The 20,571-nt window shown below is 38.1% G+C and overlaps 2 protein-coding genes across 4 annotated transcripts; one reads left to right on the forward strand and one right to left on the reverse strand.

The window, feature by feature from the left end:
- Window positions 1-542: 542 nt before the first annotated feature.
- On the reverse strand, window positions 543-10,108 carry LOC106921934 (putative aminopeptidase W07G4.4). Its single transcript, XM_014993949.2, has 16 exons — window positions 9,981-10,108; window positions 9,208-9,249; window positions 9,029-9,119; window positions 7,517-7,665; window positions 7,323-7,431; window positions 4,638-4,765; window positions 4,457-4,556; window positions 3,875-3,950; window positions 3,710-3,795; window positions 3,511-3,615; window positions 2,474-2,549; window positions 2,263-2,381; window positions 2,095-2,178; window positions 1,954-2,011; window positions 1,012-1,193; window positions 543-931 (listed from the first exon to the last, which is right to left on the reverse strand). The coding sequence occupies exons 1-16, from the start codon at window positions 9,989-9,991 to the stop codon at window positions 794-796; spliced, it is 1,554 nt and encodes a 517-aa protein (XP_014849435.2). The 5' UTR covers window positions 9,992-10,108; the 3' UTR covers window positions 543-793.
- Window positions 10,109-10,327: 219 nt separating this feature from the next.
- On the forward strand, window positions 10,328-19,375 carry fahd2a (fumarylacetoacetate hydrolase domain containing 2A). 3 transcript variants are annotated; one of them, XM_088008758.1, is made up of 8 exons: window positions 10,328-10,501; window positions 11,310-11,575; window positions 11,719-11,935; window positions 14,802-14,861; window positions 14,939-15,101; window positions 15,931-16,039; window positions 16,425-16,512; window positions 19,272-19,375. In XM_088008758.1, exons 2-8 carry the CDS (start codon window positions 11,310-11,312, stop codon window positions 19,332-19,334), a joined length of 966 nt encoding a protein of 321 aa, XP_087864884.1. In that variant the 5' UTR covers window positions 10,328-10,501; the 3' UTR covers window positions 19,335-19,375. The 3 variants fall into 3 exon arrangements, with proteins under 3 accessions (XP_087864884.1, XP_087864883.1, XP_014849441.2); XM_088008757.1 differs by lacking the exon at window positions 10,328-10,501 and adding an exon at window positions 10,518-10,644; XM_014993955.2 differs by lacking the exon at window positions 10,328-10,501 and adding an exon at window positions 10,578-10,596.
- The last annotated feature ends 1,196 nt before the right edge of the window (window positions 19,376-20,571 follow it).

Here is a 20,571-nt window from a genome sequence, read left to right on the forward strand (position 1 = left end):
AAAATTTAAATACATGTGATAATTTAAATGACTGCATATGTTCATTTCAAAAATCTAATTGTAAAAATGTGCACAAGTATAATATTGTAGTTTAAATATGACCTAATAATAAATATATCAGTAATTTTGAAAATATTCAACATATGTTTTGAATACAGAATTAATTTTGAAAATGTAAGGTAATTAAAAGTAATATATACCCGAGTGTGATATCATGTGGGTTATTATAATTTGAATACGACACTCAGGATGCCAATTTCAAATGAGAATGTTTTTCAAGAACAATATTTTCTGTGCCATGCAGTCAATTACCTAAAAAATAAGTAAAAGTTTTTTTTAAATCAATATTTGTCACAGTAGTGCCTCAAAATATTGTGATAAAATGTGTGAAGGCAAACGTTTCCAATAATTCAAATCAAATAAACCAACATCATACCAGTTTTACTGGAGTCATAAATGTTCTGGTACCCAACTTTTATAAATTGTCATCTGATTTCAACATTTCATATGTTTGAAGAAAAAACACAAATATGAGACGGACATAGCAGTACAACCGTAAACCCCCACTTCTTTATTGAGTAATGAGCAGAACTTGGTTTCATAAATGTCTAAATTTAACCCCTGAGAGTTTGCCGATTCAGGCCACTTCGCAGGTTTCTTCCACTCAAGATTCAGAAAGGAAGAGAGAAACAAACACAAACCTGAGGTTTTCACAAGAGTAAATTTGAAGGAAAATGCTAGATTAGGTGCATTTCATCAAGGTTTTTCTTTCTTTTTAAATCAATATATTTTTTTAGAGGCCGTCTTGAAAGATGTAGTTGGTTGCCATGGCGACAATGGGGGCTCCCGTGGGGACTCCGGGGAAAGGACCACTGGATCCAGCGATGTCGATGTGGGAGTAGGGCAGAGGCGCGTCCGAGTCGACTCCGTGCTGTGGAGACATTCAAACAGAGGTCAGCGGTTCTGATCCAACGAGCGGCATACGCACAAGCGCTGGGTTTTTCTGACGACCTTGTCAAGGCCCGAGGTCATGATGAGGAAGGCCGCGGGGGTCTGATGTCCTCGCGGTGTGGCGGAGGACGGGAGGTTGTTGCTCTGCAGGATGTCCTCGTACTCAGACGGGCCCTTGTGGAACTCGTAGTCCTCCCGTCTGATGTTGGAAATCTCAAACACGTCACCAAGCACGTCTCCAGCTGCAGGAGCGACGGTCGAGCTCAGGTTACAAAGAGCTGCAAACACTCAGCCTTACGCAGAAACTTTCATTTTACCGTCTTAACATAGTCCCAACAGTGACACCTTGTGGGCAATTAGATGTATTGCAGTTGAAAAGGACAAATTAAGGATTGTAATCAGCAAAAATTCAGAATTATTTACAAATAAAGATGAACAAATTCACTTTTTTCACTTCCGATACATGAAATCAACACTGAACACATTAACTCAATTTAATCATATTTTCAAATTTACCGATATTTATTGATACTCTCAAACAAAAAGTGGTTAAAATAACAAAAATATGTCCAATCATAATGTCTGTTTAGTTTTTTTAATTTATCAATAATAATTTCCATAGAGATAAATCTTTTTTTAATTTATCGTAATAAGAATTTATAATAATAAATAAATGATACAAGCCAAACTCGGTACCTTTAAATCTAGACTTTCTCTGGACTCATTTAGAGATTTATTCATAAATTAACATATTTCCATGTACATGCTTGTTATTATGTTACTTTATTTTATATTTAGGTCATTTTTAAATTACAACATCAATCTCATGTACATATTATAATTACTTATAATTCTCTGAAACATACTTTGTTGTGGTGATACTTCAGATGGAATAGTTTGTGGACAAATAAGTAATTTCTCATTGGGAATCAATAAGGAAAATTCTATTCTATTCTATTCTATAAATGTCCTCTCCTCTCAGTGAGTCACAGTTCGTCTCACCTTTCTGCCACTGAGCGGCGTTCCCGTTGCGGTGTGCCGGCCCGTTGTCCATGATGATCTACAATGATAATATTTGTAACGAGGAAAAGCGTGAACGCTTCCAGTTTAGGAGTTTAGGTTTGTATTTTTCAGAGAACTCACAGAATAGTTTGGTCCCATGGCTCTAATGGCGTGACCAGTCAGAGTTGCAATCGTGAAGATATGCGGGGAAACTTCCTGCGCCGCCTGCAGAGACGAACCGTCACATTTAGAGGAGACGGATTAGAGGAAATGACGGATCGGTGAGAGGGTCGATGCAACGTTTCCAACCTTCTCCTTCATCTCACAGAGCAGGTCCACCATCACCATACGGCCTTCTGCGTCTGTGTTTCCCACCCGGACTCTGCGACCGGCGCGGGACACCACCAGCTCGTCTGCAACGTAGCAGTCTGAGAAAACACACAGGAAGGTGGCAGGTGAGACCAGGATGTGTTTTATTATTATTACACGTCAGTGGAGGTATGAAGAGGTCAACACTCACCTGAGCCCACACTGTTCCTCACCATGGTCATCGCACCAAACACCTTCAGATGTCTCGGCTTCAGGTGGGCTAAAATCTAAACGAGGTTAGATCTACATCAAACAGAATCTGAATGGTGAGGTTTCTCTTTCAGTCCAATTTACTTTTTCTAAGTAATGCCTCAATTATTATTATTATTTTTTTAGAAATGGAAAAAAATTCAAGACAGTCAATTAACAGACTTCATAGTTTGGTGAGAAGCTCTAGTGTCCAGATAAACCACGTCCTAACAGATTCTAATGATCTAACATTGGGGTCCTCAGGGCTCTGCTTTGGGCCCACTTCTGTTTTGTAATGATCAAAACAGAAGTTTTTATCTATATGGATGGATGACTGACCATTAGTTGCTTATGGTAAAGTGAGGGGAAGACTATTTATGATCCTTTTCTTCAAACAACTCATTTTCATTGAAAATGTTTGTCAACATGCAACATGTTCATTTTAAACTGTAAATGAATGAAATAAACAAATAAATTATAATAAAGAATTAATATGCATTCACTCACTTGGACACACCATTAATAATTATAATATCTTCAATCAGTTTTAGGCAGACAATGTACAGCTGCTCTGATCCATGAAAAGCAGAGTGTATGAAACTATGTCAGTATTTTAGAGCTTGAAAGAAACGGTTAAAAAAAATAAAATAAAAAAAAACTCACTTGAACTGAAATTAAAGAAGACCCAAGTGTCTGATAATGTCTCACAGGGACAAACTGGACACCTAAATATGAGTCTAATCAATAACTCCTGCTTTTATTCTACCGATTCTTACAACTCATTTTAACAGCAGCAGAGAACATTCACATTCAAGCATCCTTCTCCTAAACTAATATTTTAATATTTATACATTTATTTGTTGTGTTTTCCATCATGTCTCTCCAGCTCGCTGTTAGGTTAGTTGGTTTCTCTTAATTGCCCTCAGCTGTGATTATCTGACCTGTGGATTAAATTACTTACTTCTGTTCAAGTGAGATGTAGAAAAACTGATTATTTACCTGGAAGAATCCAGCAACAGCAGCAGCTCCGCACTTGTCTCTGTGCATCCCGGCCATGAAGCCTCCAGCCTTGATGTCTGCTCCTCCTGTGTCGTAGGTAATGCCCTGCAAAGAGAGAACAAGACGAGGAAATTACAAGTAGTAGTAGTATTTTTATTTATTCTTCCATGACAGATCAGCAAACATTTAAAACTCTCACCTTTCCGACCAACATGAGTGTCTTCTGGATCGGTCCCTCTCCACAGTACTGCAGCTTGATGACTCTCGCCTGATGACGAGGCACATCTGGAGAGGTTTTAGGTTTTTAATAGGACTGATTAGATCTGTAGGAAATCTGTGTTGAGAAGAAAAGTTGCTGTCTTACTGTTAGCGCAGCGGTTCACTGCAGCCAGACACGGATACTCCTTCTCCAGAGCATTCACGTTGCTCAGCACTTCCACCTGGAAACACACAAACCAGGTGAAGATCCAGCTGTTTCTGTGTTTTATAGCGCGTCGCTGGAGCCACTTATACTTTCATTAGTTTTATTGAAATGTTATGCAACAGACTAATTTAACTGGAAGGTAAATGAGAAATAGTTTTGAAAATGTTTTAAAAATTTACTGTAAAACCCATGAATAAAACCCAACTGCTATCAGTCACTGTTCATGCACTTTAATGCATCATGTTTGTTGTAAAGACTTTATTGTAATATTATAGAACAACAAACTTTAAACATTTTACACAGTTTTAGCTATTTTGCAGAGAAGAACTTAAATCTTTAAATGTATGAAGTTGGTAGAGACCCTGAAAGTTTTGCAGCTGTAATTAAAAGAAAAAGTAACTAAGTTACCTTCAGTAATAAAAATGCTGCATACATCAACCATGACCGAAAAGAAATTTGCTGATAACATGACTGTTTTTTTTTGTTTGTTTTGTTTTGCATGTGTGCAGGACTCGCCCCTACCTCCACAGGGCTGTTCTTGAACAGCTCCTGGACATATTCGGCCACGCGAGGAGCCGCCATGCGTTCAGGGTCAGAGCCGCCGATGTCGCGGTAGGCCAGTCTGAGGAGACAAAGCGAAGCAGCTGCTGGGTTTTCAACAACAGAGCCTGATAAAACAGGTGAAACGAAGCGTCTGACCCACCTCCCGCTCTCCAGAGCGTTGGCCAGCTCCACCAGCCGCCGGCCCTCAGCCTCCTGCGCCGCCCACAGACCCAGAACGCACACCTTGTGGACCGACGACTTGATGTTCGCCTCTCGCACTTCAAGGGGCTTTCAAGGTAAGAAAACTTGTTACTAAAAGGCATTTGAAATTATGTCAGAGCTCAAATACTGCATTATAATTTTTAAAGACATGAATCTAAACATAAAACATAATTTGTGACATATTTGTAAATTTACAAAACATAAAAGCTAAAAATAATTTTTTTTATGTCTGAATTTAATTAATATTAAAAGAATGGACTCTACAAAAAGGAAAATATTTGCTGGTTACAAGAGTAAACTTCAAATCGTGTTGCATCTGTTTGACTTTGGATTGTTTTTCTTTCCGTTTAGTGATTTAGATACAAGAAGTGAAATGTTGTGGGTTTTTATAGATTGTAACTATTAATGAAGGGGAACCTTAGTTTAGGGGTGGGCAATACGAACTTTAAATTTTAGCGTGATATTTTGTGGTTATATTGTGAAAATGATAAAAACTATAATTTAAGAAAATATTGCTTCTTGGTTTAGATAACTGTATGGCTGTGACAGCATGGCACAGCATTCGCAGCAACACTAAAATACTGTTCTTGAAAAACATTCCCATTTGAAATAGACTTCTTCAGGATGCTACTTACTTTAAAAAATGATAATATAAATAAACTGTACACAGTAACTTCATTTAATTACATTTTTGAATATATTTTTGATGTGGAATAAATGGTGGTGAAAATATAAGAGTAAAATTTCCAATACATTTTATTATTACAAAGATAAATCAAAATTCTTATGGTAAGAGATCTTTCATGATAATATACTTTAAATGCTCGCTCCTTCTTCTGCCTGCACCTTTTCAGGCAAGTTGTTTAAATTGTTTTAAGAACGAATAAAAAAAATTACTTGACGATGATATGTCAAGTAATCATTGACATTAAGTAATGTTGTCAAGTACATTTTTCAAGCCAAATATGCTTAGAGTTATTGCAAGCATTTCTTTATGACCACATTCCCTGGTGTTGATCCAGCTGCTATGGGAGGTGGAATGTTTTGACATACCAGCTTCTCATGAAAGATTGGTAAATGTGCAGCAAACTAATGGAGTATGAGGGCAGCACTGGGTTTACTCGAGGAATCTCAACTGTCCAAACGCTTGTTTTGATGCACTCCAGGCCACTTCTTTGTTCAGTCACAATTATCGATTTATTCCACTTTGATTGTCATACTTTAAACTTTAAAAGGACTGCGACACAGACAATGCACAAGTGCCAACAATCAACGGCACTACGGTCAACAGAAACTATGAGCACCCCGATGCACCGCTTCCTCAGACACACCAAGCCAGCCCCAGTAACCTTCCCATTCATACCTTGGTGACAGTCACATCGACACACCCATGTGTGAAAGCTGTGTGCTCCCGTTGCATCAATCATACTTATTTCATTCACATGGCTCTTACAGTTGGCATCTCCACCCCGTCCTATGAAGAATGTTTCCCATAAAGCAGTGGTTTCAAACTGCAATCCTGAAGGGCGCAACCTCGAGTTTAGGTTGCGCCTTTGTCCTAAAAGCTGAAACTGCGTCACTAGCATGCAGTCAAGCGCTACAGAGCTCTGATAATGAGACAATATTGGAGCCAGGTGTGCTTAAGCAGAGTGACAGACCACTGCCTTAAACTGCGTTCACCCAAATGCGACTTTTTCTTCTTCGCCACCGCCGCGCCCAGGCCGTTTCGGTTAAATATGCTTTCTTTTATTAGCTTCCTTCGTCTTTTGATCTTGTGTCGATACTGTCGACACAAGACGTCGACAGTTTATTCAACAACGTTGAATAAACTTAAAAATCGATCCGTGCATTTACGGATCGATTTTTAAGTCCATCCATTATTACTTCCGTAAACAGTACGCTGCTGTGTGACGTCAACGTTCTTCTTCTGCGCATGCGTATCGCTTTGGGGACGTGAACCGTTCACACAGAAGTCTACTTCGGTGTATTACGGCCATACAAAAAAAAAAAAAAAAAACAACAACTTATGAGTAAATTGCTGCCTAAAATCTCAAACTTTGAGAAATGTTCTAGAAAAAAACTTGGAAATTTTCTTAGTTTCAAAAGCGCAACAATCAGAAATTTCCAAGCTCAAAAACTACATTTACCCAACAGAACAACTGCCAGTGAGCAAATAACCAATGTATTTACCACCTTGAAGGCAGTCTGCACCATTTTGTCGCTCAGTGAGCATACGTGATCTTTTTCTCAGGCCAACGTTGCGTGCTTTCGGTTCTCTGTCCCATCATGTCGAGCTCATGTTTTCATAACCTTTCCATTTTGTTTGCATGCCAACTTTTACACCCATCTGGCAGGGAACCTTCAACATTTACTGACAAGGTCGGTGCTGGATTTCATTGTTGAGTGAGTTTTATAACATTCGTCACTTTTTATATTGACAGGTGTCTAACTGATGGCTAATCAAGCAAGTGAAACAGGTTGAACAACTTGTTTTAAATGCTACAAGGTGTTTTTTTCAACAAAATCATGGAAAAAAAAAACCCTAGGGGTTCCCAAAAATTTGATCATTGGCTCTGTCTGGAATAATGATCTTTATTTTCCAGAAGAGTCTTTAGTTTCTCACCATGTAGAGGGCATGGAGGGCACCGAGTGCAGCCGCCAAGGCGTTGTCCTTATAGTCCTTGTGGGCGGGGCAAACCAGCAGGGGGCGCTGCATGCCAGCTTTCAAGGCACTGCAAATGAGACAATGACGCTGAGCAAAGATTTGTGGATAAAATGAAACATGGAGGAGAGGCCAGCGAGATGCTGTTAACTGACCGCTTGATGCCTTTGATCGCGGCGTCACTGAAACGCCTGACGTCGTCGTAGTCCCGGTTCACTGGGCCGGTGGAGGCAAATATCAGACGGTTCCCGGGAAGACTGGGAACCTTGATGAGCACCACCTCATCCCCCAAACCGCTGTCCACCTAGAGGTCACGAAGAATAACAGCAACTCTGATAATGAGCTGTCTAATAAAATAAATTATATCTCTTCAATTTTTCACATTTTGTGACATATCAAGAGTTAAACTGGAGTGTAGATTGTTTGTAGGGATGCAGAGCATACTGGCATTAACAACGTCATGGTCATTTTCAACGTATCGGTATCTGTACCATAAGTAAAGCTGGGCCAATATTACAGCTGGACAATATGGCTGAAAAATGTACAAGCGTTTCATATTACTTCATAAATAATTGATTCGTTTTTTGGTTTTAATTTGATACATGATCAATTTTCCTGGATGACTACAAGTTAGTTATTGTGATAAACAATAATATTGTTTTGAGAATATTTTCAAGTAATATAATAGCAATGCAAATGCACTCTGTCTGAAAGATCAATAAACTTCTAATGAATATTTAACACTGGAACTGGAAGACATTTTAAATATCCAAACTAAATAAACAATTCACCTGGACCAACAAATAAACACAAGTTAGAATCATGTCCACCAGTTCTGTCAGGAGAAATGAGTCAGATCTTCAATAAACTATTGTGAGAAGCAAAACTAAAAGGTTTGACTTATCGCAGAGTTTAAAAGACAATCACTGACGGTAGCAGCATTTCCATTAGAAATGTGTCAAACTTTGTCAATATTCTGCTAATGTAAAAAAAACAACAAAAAAACAAACCAAACAAAAAAAAACACTCAACTTTACAATTGCACTAGTTCAATTAAGTAAGAAATGCAATTAAACTAAAATAATACATCAATAAGTTTGTTCAGACATTAAAAACAAGCTTTGCCACTTCCTGTCATCTTGTGACTTGTGTGATGCAAATAAAATGTTTCCATTGCAGTTTTACAAAATAAACCAATTTCGGTACAGCCAAAACCAAACCTCATCCCAGCGCCAAAACTTTTTATTGAAAAACTAGTTTTCCAAAACTGCTGTTTTTCCACTAAGCGAATTTATTTTGATTATATGATTATTGTTAATGCAGCTACTGAAAAAATGTATGGAAACTTCTGAACTCAAGGAAAGTTACAAAAAGATCTCTAAAAAAAGTTCTCACTACGTTTTCAGGCATTTATCAACTAGAAATAATTTTGATAATGCTGACTGACCTGATTGGTCTGATTTAACTTCAAAGTGAGGAAAAAATGAGAATGTGTCTTTTTATTTGGTGTATGTAAAGTTTTGGTTTCAATTTCACACAAATGGTACATAAGGCAAATACCTAGGGCCATTGTGAAGAACTAGCAATGCAGAAGGAAAATTAAACCTCCACAAACCAGTGGCAGCTTGACTTTATAAGCCAGCGGGGATGCAAGTGCAGATACTTACAGAGCTGTAATCCTGCAGCGGGGCTTTCAAGCTCTCCAGCTCAGGTGGGAGAGTGTCATGGCTCTGGGTCACCAAGATGATGCCATCAAAACTAGAAAAACAAAAAAACAATAAAATCAGCATCCAATTCTGTCTGAAACAGACCGAGTAAGAGGAGTAGGACTCTTCCAGATACTCACTTCTGGTTTGTGAGGTCTTTGGTCCACTCAGTGGGTTGGACGCTGGACAGAGAAACAGAGTGCAATGTCAGCAACACAACATAACAAGATAACTAAGACAGAATGAAGCAACAGGTCTGGTTTAAAATATGACTTAATGATAACAGCAAGAAGAAAAAAACTGTAGGACCTTTGAAACCTGCAGCTATGAAAGAAAGAAAGCACCCGATAAGACTCATGAGGGTAAAACTTATTTTTCTTGTTGCAACCTGCAAAGCAGAATAATAAAACAACAAAATCTCTGCATCTAACGCTTAATTTTATTTCTTTGCACACTTTATAGGGTGCAATCACCTCCCTTTGTAGACGATTATGACTTTAAATCTGATGACAAATCAACTTTATTTAACACCAAACAGAAGGTTTTAGTATCATATGACATACAGGAAGAGAAACTAAAACTGCCATGTATGCAGTTGTGAAGCCTTTTAAAGGAAACTTAATCCAAATTAGTTTAAATCCCAAAAGCAGAATATAAGTGTCAAATTTCCCCAAACAAACAACTGCTAAAAACAGCCTCTTGAATATTAGCATTAAATAAATAAATACACAGGTACAATAAACGAGTCTAAAGAAAACAAAGTAGTTAATTGTGGAAAAATAAAGTGTAACAAAAAGCCACACGGTTGCAGCTACTACTTGGAAAAGCAGCTCAAAATTAGAATCAATGCGTGAGGTGATACTTGAAACCGGACAAGACTCAGATTTGATAAATTAAAGACCATTAACCTCACCTGGTGCACATTGTTGCTGTCCTCCTGCAGCCTTCGAGGTGAAAGAGACGACAGTCAGCGGCTCCTTCTCCGAACCGCTTCCTCTCTTGATCACATGACCGGTGATGCCTTCACGGACTCAAACGAGTCCAACGTTTGAAAAGCGTCGTCGATATTAAAATAAACATTGAGTTATCACAGTGCTGTTTTCTAATCTGAATATAAAAAAGGTAATATGTTTCTGTCAAAACAAGTGTTTTTAAATCAGTTTGTCCATAATTTAGCTAGCGGAGGAGAACTTCCGTCAGAGGGTTTGCTGGGTAATGTAGTTTTATGTATTTCTTGACTAAACGCGCACAGAATATTTCTAATATTTTAAATAACACAGACTGGTTTATCAGACGCAGTCATTAAAATAGCTACGGTGCCAATAAAACGTGAATTTAAACATATAAATCACTTTTGACCAAGCTGACATTTTGGACTACAAAGGCTGACCGGAAGTAGCTAGTTGTAGTGTTTTCTTGTGCAGAACCGTGGAGGTGAGTGATTCTGTCGGCTGCAAACTGCAAACAGTGCAAAGGGCACAATCACTAGTTTGGCTGTTGTTATATTCAACAGTAGCTATGTTGCAATGGTACGTTCCTCCTGAGCAGGCATTTGTAGGAAGCTTCTCGACTTGCAGGTAGGCAGCTGTGAAACATTGTGTTTGGGATTCATTTAATCAAATCTAAGGAAGTTCTTTCACATTTTAAATGCTGCGACAGATAAGTGGTTGCAATTCATATTATTTTGGCATCCCTTGTAAACGTTTTTACACGGCGCTTACTAAGTTCTCCCTTGTTTTTAGTATGTGAATGTTGAGTCACCCTGTAAAGTTTGATAAGTCTGAAAAGTGTGGCGTGCATTTGTGTTCGCACCGTCAGACTTTGGTGCAAATGCAGCTGCAAGCATTTTTTCTCTTTATGTCTATCAACTTCGGATGCATAAAGAATGACATTTTTTCTCTTGGCTCAACAGATAAAGCTCTGAAATTGGACACAATTCAATTTTCAAGCTTTACCGCAAATTATCTTGGATTTACCTCGGGTCTTGGATCATAAAAATATTATGCTCCAAACCATAATGATAATTGAACAAAGTAGTACTCTGCTAAAGCACATTTCTTTCCAGAGATATTGAAATAAATTATAAAACATTCCATTTTGGAGATCAAAACCTTAATAAAATGTGTTATATTAGCAAAGAAGCTCATAATAGGCAGTCAACTTAAATTGCTGTTTTGCATGTTCCATTACACTCGTTAGCAGTTTACGTTACATGAAGTTTGTTTCTCTTTTTAATAAATAGATGAGAATTCCCCTTCGCTCCTGTTGCATCTTCAGGAGTTTAATCTCTCATAAACAAACGTTAGACACACAGCGGCGAGGTTTAAGCGGTGCAGCGATGCGTTTGGTGCAGTTTCGTCGCACAGGTGACGGAGATGATATCAGAGTTGGAGTGGAGCAAGGCGAGGGGCTAAATGTGGTGGATCTGAAGGCGTTTGACTCCTCTATGCCTCCAACTGTGAGAGAGCTGCTGCAGCTGGGAGACAAAGGGCTGGACTGTGCACAAAGGTACCCAAACAGGATTTATTCATGCTTTTATTTATTTTTCTTCTTCTCTGATCTCAGTTTTTCTTCTTGTCAGCATCGTAATATGAATGAACCTAACGGATAATCACTATGAAATTCCTCCAGTAAGTGCTCTTCCTCTGCAGAGCTCTGGCGTCTGGCCAGTTTGTGGTTGAAAGAGCAAACATCCAGCTGCTATCCCCCATCTTGGCCCCAGAGAAAGTGGTGTGTGTGGGCATGAACTACCGGGACCACTGTCTGGAGCAGAATGCCCCGATCCCTGAAGAACCCATCATCTTCAGCAAGTTCCCCAGTGCCATCACGGGTCCGTATGACGACATTATTCTGCCTCCAGAGAGCCAGGTAACAAAAAGGAAACGTCTCCACTAAACGACTCTTAGAGCTGCTTTGAAACCACTGAATGAGGCTAAAGCAATGAACTGTGGGACCCTTTGAAAAACATTAATTTTAAACAAAATGTGTTTTGTTTTTTTTTACCCCAAATAAAAGCATAAAATAATTTTATTGATAATTATTTACTTCAATTTAAGCATTAAATTAAATGTAATGTTTTAAAAACCAAAGAAGGAAATAATCAAATATTATGTGTCTCATTTAGGGCCTCAGATGTTTCTTACAAAAATAAAGTTGCATAGTTTCCTAGCTTTAATAAAAAAAATACTTTGAGTTGTACCTAACATTTTACATTTAAGATATAGATCAGAAAATCTCATAATAAAATGATAAAGTGTCCATTTGCATTTGCTGGACGATCTGATTGGTGCCATTTCAGAACTGCAGTTAGGGGCCACAATAAATTAATACAAAGGCCACATTTAGACACGCTGGTCTAATTATATTCATAGCTTGATTACTGTAGAGTATAAACTAATTATCAAGTTAAGGGATTACATAATATTCAGCTCTGAAGTTGTTGCAAACAACCTGAACAAATTAAAGTATGCTGGGTTAATAGTAATGTATGACCACTAGGTGGCACTGTGGTACAGGTGCAGATCACTGAAAGCTTTAGTCGCTAAAGCAGCATATTTTCAATCAAAATGTAGTAATTGTAGTATTATCAGTCTAACATAATTTCTATGTTAATGTACAGAACATAAAAACTCTTTAAGGGCTGTAATTCTACCACTTAGTGATATTATTCAAAAGAACAGATGAAAGTGGGAGCAGGATTTATTTGTTTTTCTCCATCTTGATGAATCTGTTCACACAGACGACGGACTCTGCTAATAATTTAAAACTTCACCCTCCCGGGTGAAACATCTGTTTTATTTTTCACTGTGCGATTCGAAGGTGGAAGGGCATCACAGCCTGTAAATCCTTCCCCTCGTAGCAGAGATAAAGTCTGGGAAGGAAAATCTAGAACCCTCCCTCACGACTTTGATAAGATCAGATTGAAGATGTTGTCACTACTCTCCTCATAGTCTTCCTTTATTTTTAGCAGCAACAGAGATCAGTCTTTTAAATTGGTGAACTGGTCTGATTTATGCTTCTGGACATAAATCAGGCCAGTTTGATTATTTAAAATACTGCATGCTTAATTCATTGTCATGTCATGTCACAACTTCTGCAGTTTTACTAAAAACAATGAAACCTTTTTGTGATCCAAAAGTATTTTCAACTGAAAACGTTTGAACTGGACCAAATGAAAGTAATTAACGTGAAGAGCAGCTGAGCTGAATTACATATTTCTGTCTTTTTGGAGTCGGCAGCAGCAGGATGAGCAGTCGGTGTGTGGGCTCAGCTTTGTCTTTTAATTCGGTTAGATCTCTCTGCAGATGTCTGATGCTGTTGATGGGGATTAAATATTACCTGAACAGTTTTATCCACTGATTTCTCCTGACTTAGAGACAACCTACCACCAGTTTGCCATGTTTCCAGTGAAGATAAATTATCACTCAGGGGTGAGGAGATTTATTTTTCTTTTAAAAATGAAGTCCTATCTGAACTTTTTTAATCCACGTCTGATGTGTGACTTTGCACATTTTTATGCTTCCATTTGGGTCTCTACTGCACGAAGCCCCCTAGGGGACGTGGAAGATATTTTTTCTTTGCGTTCTCTCACAATAACGTACTGATAAGTTCAGGAGGCATAACTGAATACTGAAAAACTTTCTTACGGTGGCCACTGTACTCGCTGCTGTTTTATGCATGTTAAACTCTCGTTTGTTAAATATCTGAAGTTTTATATCTTTTTCTTCAGGGTAGAAATGGACAAACCAATGTGCAAAAGCAGAACAGGCCAAACATGGACTTTCAACCTTTCCATCCCTTCTAAGATATAAACAGAAACTTTATGTAAGAAGGAAAGAAAGAAAAATACATCCGAACTATTTGGACTATTTCTGAGTTAAAGTCATCTGATTGTGTCTTTTTTGTGCTGGTAGTATGAAGGGTATAAAGTGTAAAGGGCCGTTTTCATGTGCATCTCAACCTTACAGAGACAAACAGTGAATAAATCAATTTTCAATCTATTTTTTTTAAACCAAAGGATTAAGAATATATGAACACTTATGATCTTTAAATGTGTATATATTTTAAAATTTAAATTGACATTTGTGGCTGTATACAAAATGGACCAGGGTGTGTTTGCTCATTGCGAGGAAACAAAAGTTTTGTAAGGTAACGCAAAATAATCCCCCCCCCCCCATGTTCCCTAGGGGCTCTGTAAAAGTGCTTCTAAACGCTTAACAAAACACCCAGCTGTTTTTTGCAATAAGTTCTTTTTAAGTCTGGAAAATGAGCCATTTCAAAAACCTTTGGAATGTTCTATCAGGAATCACCAGGCCCAGCCCGTTACCTAGCAACCCAAGGGAGGCCCAGCCCGTTACCTAGCAACCCAAGGGAGGCCCAGCCCGTTACCTAGCAACCCAAACAGAACTCTAGCTTGTTTGGCCAGCTGGGATTCTGTCCAGAAACCACTTGCTGTATTTTTTGTTGGTTGTGCTAGAGGCTCTACTTTTGCACCATTTCCACATGGTTGGTGGGCACAGTCAGTTTATTTGGATTTAAAGTGACAAGAATGCTTAAAAAAAACAAACAAAAAAAAACAAAAAAAAAAACAGCTCAAAATAGGCAGAACTGACCAGAAAATGTCATTATCTATATAGGGACATGTTTTGAATAGACCACAGACCTACCCTAACCTAACCTGTTCAAGGAATAGGTCACCTTTAAGACTTTATCCTGGTCTTTTCTGTTGCTGCAGGAGGTGGACTGGGAGGTGGAGCTGGCCTTTGTGATTGGACGAAGAGGAAAACACATCAAGGTGAGCCTCTCATCCCTGCTAACCCACCTTGGTGAAGCATTTCTGGTGAAACCATCGTCACTCCTGCTGTTTTTCAGGAGGAAGACGCTCTCTCCCATGTGGCCGGGTTCGCCGTGGCGAATGACGTGAGCGCTCGCGACTGGCAGTTTAAGCGCAACGGGAAGCAGTGGCTGCTGTCGAAAACGTTTGACAGCTTCTGCCCTCTCGGACCCGCCCTAGTAACTATTGATGCTGTGAAAGGTGAAAGAGAACGAGGAGGAGGACGGAGGCAATCTGGTGAATCATGCAATTAACTGTGATTTTGGCTGCTTGCTGCGTCACTGAGTTAACAAGCTAAAATCAGAGGAAAGCATGGCTCCCTGAATGCGTACTGCATCGGTGACAAAAAACAAAGTCATTATAGAGGAAAAAAAATGGAATAATGTGCATCGTTTCTCCATGTTTTTGCAAAAATCCAGCTCAAACAAAATGAGAATACAACTAAATCAGTGATTATATAAACAAGATTGACTTTACTTCTCATTTCCAGTTAGTTAAACGGATCAAACGGAGAAAAAAACCCACATGGGCAAAATCTTAGGATTTGACACTGGTTTCTGTCTACCTGCGTACATTAGTGATTTATAAGTTGACCAGATAAATTATAAAGACAGGAATAACAACAACAAGCAGCAAACAGTGAGTTGTGGTCGTCTTGAATATATCAGAGGAAAAAATATCTGCATTAGCTCAGCGTCCGTGAGCAACATTGAGTTTTTTGGATAAAAATACATTTAGTTTAGCAGTGAAACATCAAAGTTCCCCTAATGCTTTTCAAAGATGTATGGTTGTATAACTGGCCTTCTGTTTGCAGCCATTTTCAGGTGCGAGTGGAAACGTTGAGTAGGGGGAGCACAGCAAGCAGCTCATACAAATACAATGAAATAAAAGACAAAAAAAGTGATTCATTGTGTTTAGCGTTTTAAAATCTTTGTAATTAATCAAAATTAACAGGTTAAAGTCCCTCCCTTATGAATGTTTCAAATGTTTTAAGGAGGATATTTGCTTTGTTCATCCTTTTCTCCTCCAGATCCTCATAACTTGGGGATCCGCTGCCTGGTTAACGGGGACACTGTGCAGAGCAGCAACACCAGCCAGATGATCTTCAAGACCGCAGCGCTGATTGCTTGGGTCTCAAAGTAAGTCACAGATGCAATCTGCAGTTTTTGATTCCCTAATGGAGCACACAGTCTTGTCTTCACGTCTCCAAAAGCTTCAGCAGAGAATTATCCAACATCGACTGGAACATTTCACTCAAAACCAGCCAACCAACTGGAGCGTTGCTAATCTTTTTGGACGGTAAAGCCTCTCCCTCCTTTGCTGGAGGGACAGCGAATGTCCTGCTGGCAACTCACAACACATTTCTGGCTCCTTTCAAAATTACAACTGGCACTAGTTATTTTAAACGTCTTTATTGCCCAGATTTGAAAGTAAATCACTATTATCTGTTTGTTTTGCAACAGCTTAATCTTTTTAATGCTGTTTCAAGGCTCTTTTTTTATAAAAAATAAATGTGTCTTTCAGGTTTGTGACGTTAACTCCAGGAGACGTGTTCCTGACGGGAACTCCTCCCGGTGTGGGTGTTTTCAGGAACCCACCCGTCTTTCTTAAGGTGATTCATGCATGACGCAAATAACAGCGGGACATTTTCCTCCTGCAACTTTCCAGATCCATTCAGTAAATTAACATATTCTATATCTTCTAAAAACTCATTTATATAGATTATTTTCACACAGATGGGACATTTGAAAGCTTTTACTTCTGTTTTCAGTTCACAAAAAAGACATCAAGATTCAGACTATTACATCAGACCAATAAAGAAACGGAAATGTTATGTGGGTTTTACTAAAAGTATATTTACTACGTACCTGAAGGTATTTTTAATCTGATGAATGAGACTCAATGGGAGATTTATTCAAATTTACTGAATATCACTGCATCTAATTCCCTTCTTCAACATACCTGATCGATTCAGGTGTAAAAACTCAAATTAACGCCCAAGTTGCAAATTAAGTGAAATTGCGTCACATGTTTGTGCAGCATAAATTATCCTTTTGTGCCGCAATCATGTTAAAGATATTAATGAATGTTTCCAGAGGTCATCACAAGGGTTTTTAGATAAAAAAAAGCTTCCAGAAATCAAAGATCAACATTAAATGGAAAGTAATTGATTGACACCAAATTTGATTTTGTAAATGTGGACCAGCTGGGTTGACCTTTGGAAACATTTAAAGTGTTAGCGGCACAAACAAGGTTTGCTGCACAGATATTTGACAGATTTTGTTTGGTTTGCAGATCTTCACTGAGGTTAGCTCTGGAGTTGTTTTGTTTTCACTCTTCATTTTTATCCAGACTTGGAAAATATCTAAATTCCTAACTTTTTCCAGACTGAATAAGAACACAGAAATATGAACTATGTGTACGAAAGTGTAACTTTATTGCATGCAGCTGTGTAACAATATGCGTCACAAGTTCTGCTGAAACGGAATAATGCAGTAAAAATAGCACGTAGGTATGCTTGGAGGCCTAAAACAGCAGAGCTTTGTGAAAGGAACATCTTCCCACTTGGTGATTATGGGGGTGGACTCATCATGCTTTGGCTTGTTTTATAACCGTTGTCAAAGGGGAAGTTGTTACCGGAAGGCCAAAAAAAATAATCCTGGCGAGTTATGAAAGCCCAAAGTGAAAATGTCAAAGTGCAGCTGACGTCAGCCTTTTTAATGCAACTTTTCTGCACAACCTCAGTGTAAAAATAGAAGCCGTTTCACTTCAGCTCTACTGTTCACAACAAAACATGTTTTTAATGAGTTCCTAAATCACAGAAAAGTGGATTTTAGCGTAGTGACTCATACCAGCCGCTGCATGAGACATACAATTAGCTCAGAGCTTAGTTTATCTGCGAGTATCAAGCTTCATTCCTGTTCATAAATGGGCCAAAAAATAAAGAAGGGGATCAGATTCTGGCGCAGTACCGCCTTGTTAATTAGCAGATCTTACACTCGGCAGCATGATTCAATTTCTTTTGGAGCGGTTTGTGTTTTTCCTGCTTCCCCTTTCTCCACTCCCATGGGGTTTGACCATTCTTGACCAAATGTTGAGGCAGACAAAAAGCTAATTAGGTAATAATGGTAACAGGAGAGTGTTCCTTAAAATAGATGTACCATCTTCCATGTGACGCACGGCACCTTGTAAAAGTATTAAGACGGTCCTGAACTTTTCCACAGTTTGTCAAGTTACAGCCACAAAAATGGTTATTTTATGTGGCCAAGAAACAGAAAGTAGTGAATCATTTTAAAAAGAAAAGTAAATTTTATAGGTTATACCTCCTTCAAAAGGTTAGGATAGATTGAAGGGAAATACAAAACATTTTCATTATATTTTTGCACAAAATCATTCTCAGATAAAGACATTTTAGTCTGCTTTGTTCTGCCTATTGTCATTTTAAATTAAAATAAGTTGCTGCTGGCCACGCCACCCAGCTCAACGTTTACACTTGCATGTCCAAATATCTCCAAACAGATACGCAATAATACAACTGTCCATCTTTGAAAAGCAGAAGTGGAGCTTTCTGCGCAACCAACAAGAATGCAGCAAGTGGTTTCTGGATGGCAAGTTAAAACAGTTGCCTTTTCCAGCAGCCATTATACAGTGCGTACAGCGGTAAAACCAGCTGACCAAACGTGCTGGAGGTCAGCTTTGGTTGCTAGGTAACGGCACTGTGCCTGTCGATTGTGACTTAATCGGGAGTTTTTTTGAAACTGCTCATTTTCCAGACACCAAAAAACATCAACTTATTGTTGAAAAATAGCTCTTTTTTTCTTTTTTAAGCATTTTAGCTCTTTTTTTTAGAAGCAGTTGAGACCCAAATCAAAATTTAAAAATTATGCAAAAATTTTATTTAGCAAAATAAGTCCCCTTTCTTTAAGTTACTTCTGAAGGCAGTTTGTGGCACTAGATTTTATTTAGGGGTATTAAAGGGAAACGAGCTTCATGCAAAAGCCCCACACACTTTAAAAATTAGATGAAAAAAAAATCTATTATGTTTCTTCTACTTTAGTATTATGTGCTGCTTTTATGGTCTTTTGAATAAAATCACAATAAAAACAGAGGCTTTGTTGTGGTAACATGACAAGTTGTGAATCTAGAGCTCAGGGGGTGTAAATATTTTTACAGAGCACCTTTACTTTTCTAAAAAAGAATAGAACAGAAATAACCTTTATTGTCCCTCAAAGTGGGAAAAATCAGCAAAGTGATTCTAAAACTGTTTATTTTAGCAAGATGAGGCTCTGCTGTCTTTTGGTTGCATGTTTAGGAAAACTAATAAGGAATAAATAATTTAAACTGAACTAATGTTTTACTGTTTCCTTTCAGAGAGGCGATGTAGTGGAGTGCCAGATTGACCAGATTGGCTCCATCATCAACAAGGTGGTTTAAACTCAACAGGAAACTGAAAAATAAAAAATAAAATACATTAAGTTAGTTGTTTGTTTTATTTGCAAGTGTTGAATAGTAACAAAGAGGGAAAATGTGGTATTTTTACTACAACATGAAACAATGTAATTAGTGACTCAACCTACTGACTCACCAGCTGGTAAAGTGTCCATCAGCAGCCGCCCACTCATGATGTACAGCACAAACCGTGAACCTCTCGACTAACTTTAACGCACCGAAAAAAGAAAAGAAATCCGGATAATAAACGCTCCATTTTTTATTTTCAAATTTAGAGGATTTGCATGGCAGCTACTTCATGAAAAGGAAGATTACGCAAACTATAATGGAATTAAAATATTCATGTTACCTGAAGGAGAATTCATAATCGGTATTAAGAACTTTGTGTTCAATCTCCCTGCAGCTCAAAGCGCAGAAGCCCTCTTTAATTACCACCCACAGACAGCTGCAGGGGAACTAATCTGTTTATCTGGGTCCAATAAATGCAGTTCGACATTTTTTGAAGAGGAACATCTGACTGAAGACATCTTGTATAACAATAATTAGATCTTTTTGTGGAAAATTAAACTAAAATTAAGATCTATATATCAAAGAAAGCAAGATTAGTCAAAATTGTGCAACAAGAATATTAAACATTATTTATATCAAACTGCTTAAGAGAATATTTATCGTTTAATTGTCCCAGTTTCATTTTTTTTTTATAGCTAGTGAAACATTAGATGGTTTTATTTGAGCTTCTTATGAGCGTCTACAGCTGCCATATAATCATTAATAATTGGATTTTATTACTTTCAGCTGCCCTTCAGTTTGATTTGTAATATTTTAACTTTAGTTAAAATATTAGAAAATACTATGTAAAATTTTTTCCAGCACTTTTCACATTTTTCTTCATTACATAAAGTTTGTGTTTTATGTCCATCTATTTCGATGACGTAGTTCCTCGTTTCGCCATTTTTTTCACATGGCGCTTTTGTTGACTGTGATATTAGGAACGCGTTTTTGTTCTGTTTTTTCAGTCCAGCTGGATTATTGTCCAGATGCAACACAACTGATCAGTTTACTGTCCAGTATATGGAAATCTGAGGGCATTTCCAAAAATATTCTACGTTTTTACTTTGAAGCTCCTTAACTCAGGGAGTGATTAAAAAAACTCACCTTAATAAATCACAGCTTTAGCACAGCCGATTAGGGCCTAGATAGAAAAACAAGGAATACTACATTT

The sequence above is a fragment of the Poecilia mexicana genome, unplaced genomic scaffold (assembly GCF_051168715.1).
Source record: "Poecilia mexicana isolate PSO_F unplaced genomic scaffold, ASM5116871v1 scaffold_9, whole genome shotgun sequence".
In the NCBI taxonomy this organism is placed as follows: Eukaryota; Metazoa; Chordata; class Actinopteri; order Cyprinodontiformes; family Poeciliidae; genus Poecilia; species Poecilia mexicana.

What these genes read in the sequence shown, in the direction of transcription:
- LOC106921934 (XM_014993949.2), bottom strand. An exon ending in AAAGACCTCACAAACCAGAA is followed by an intron (nt 9,120 to 9,207) that starts GTGAGTATCTGG and finishes TTGTTTTTCTAG; the next exon opens with TTTTGATGGCATCATCTTGG. An exon ending in CTGTTGCTGGATTCTTCCAG is followed by an intron (nt 2,550 to 3,510) that starts GTAAATAATCAG and finishes AACCTCGTTTAG; the next exon opens with ATTTTAGCCCACCTGAAGCC.
- fahd2a (XM_014993955.2), top strand. An exon ending in GGGCTGGACTGTGCACAAAG is followed by an intron (nt 11,576 to 11,718) that starts GTACCCAAACAG and finishes CTTCCTCTGCAG; the next exon opens with AGCTCTGGCGTCTGGCCAGT. An exon ending in TTCTGCCTCCAGAGAGCCAG is followed by an intron (nt 11,936 to 14,801) that starts GTAACAAAAAGG and finishes CTGTTGCTGCAG; the next exon opens with GAGGTGGACTGGGAGGTGGA.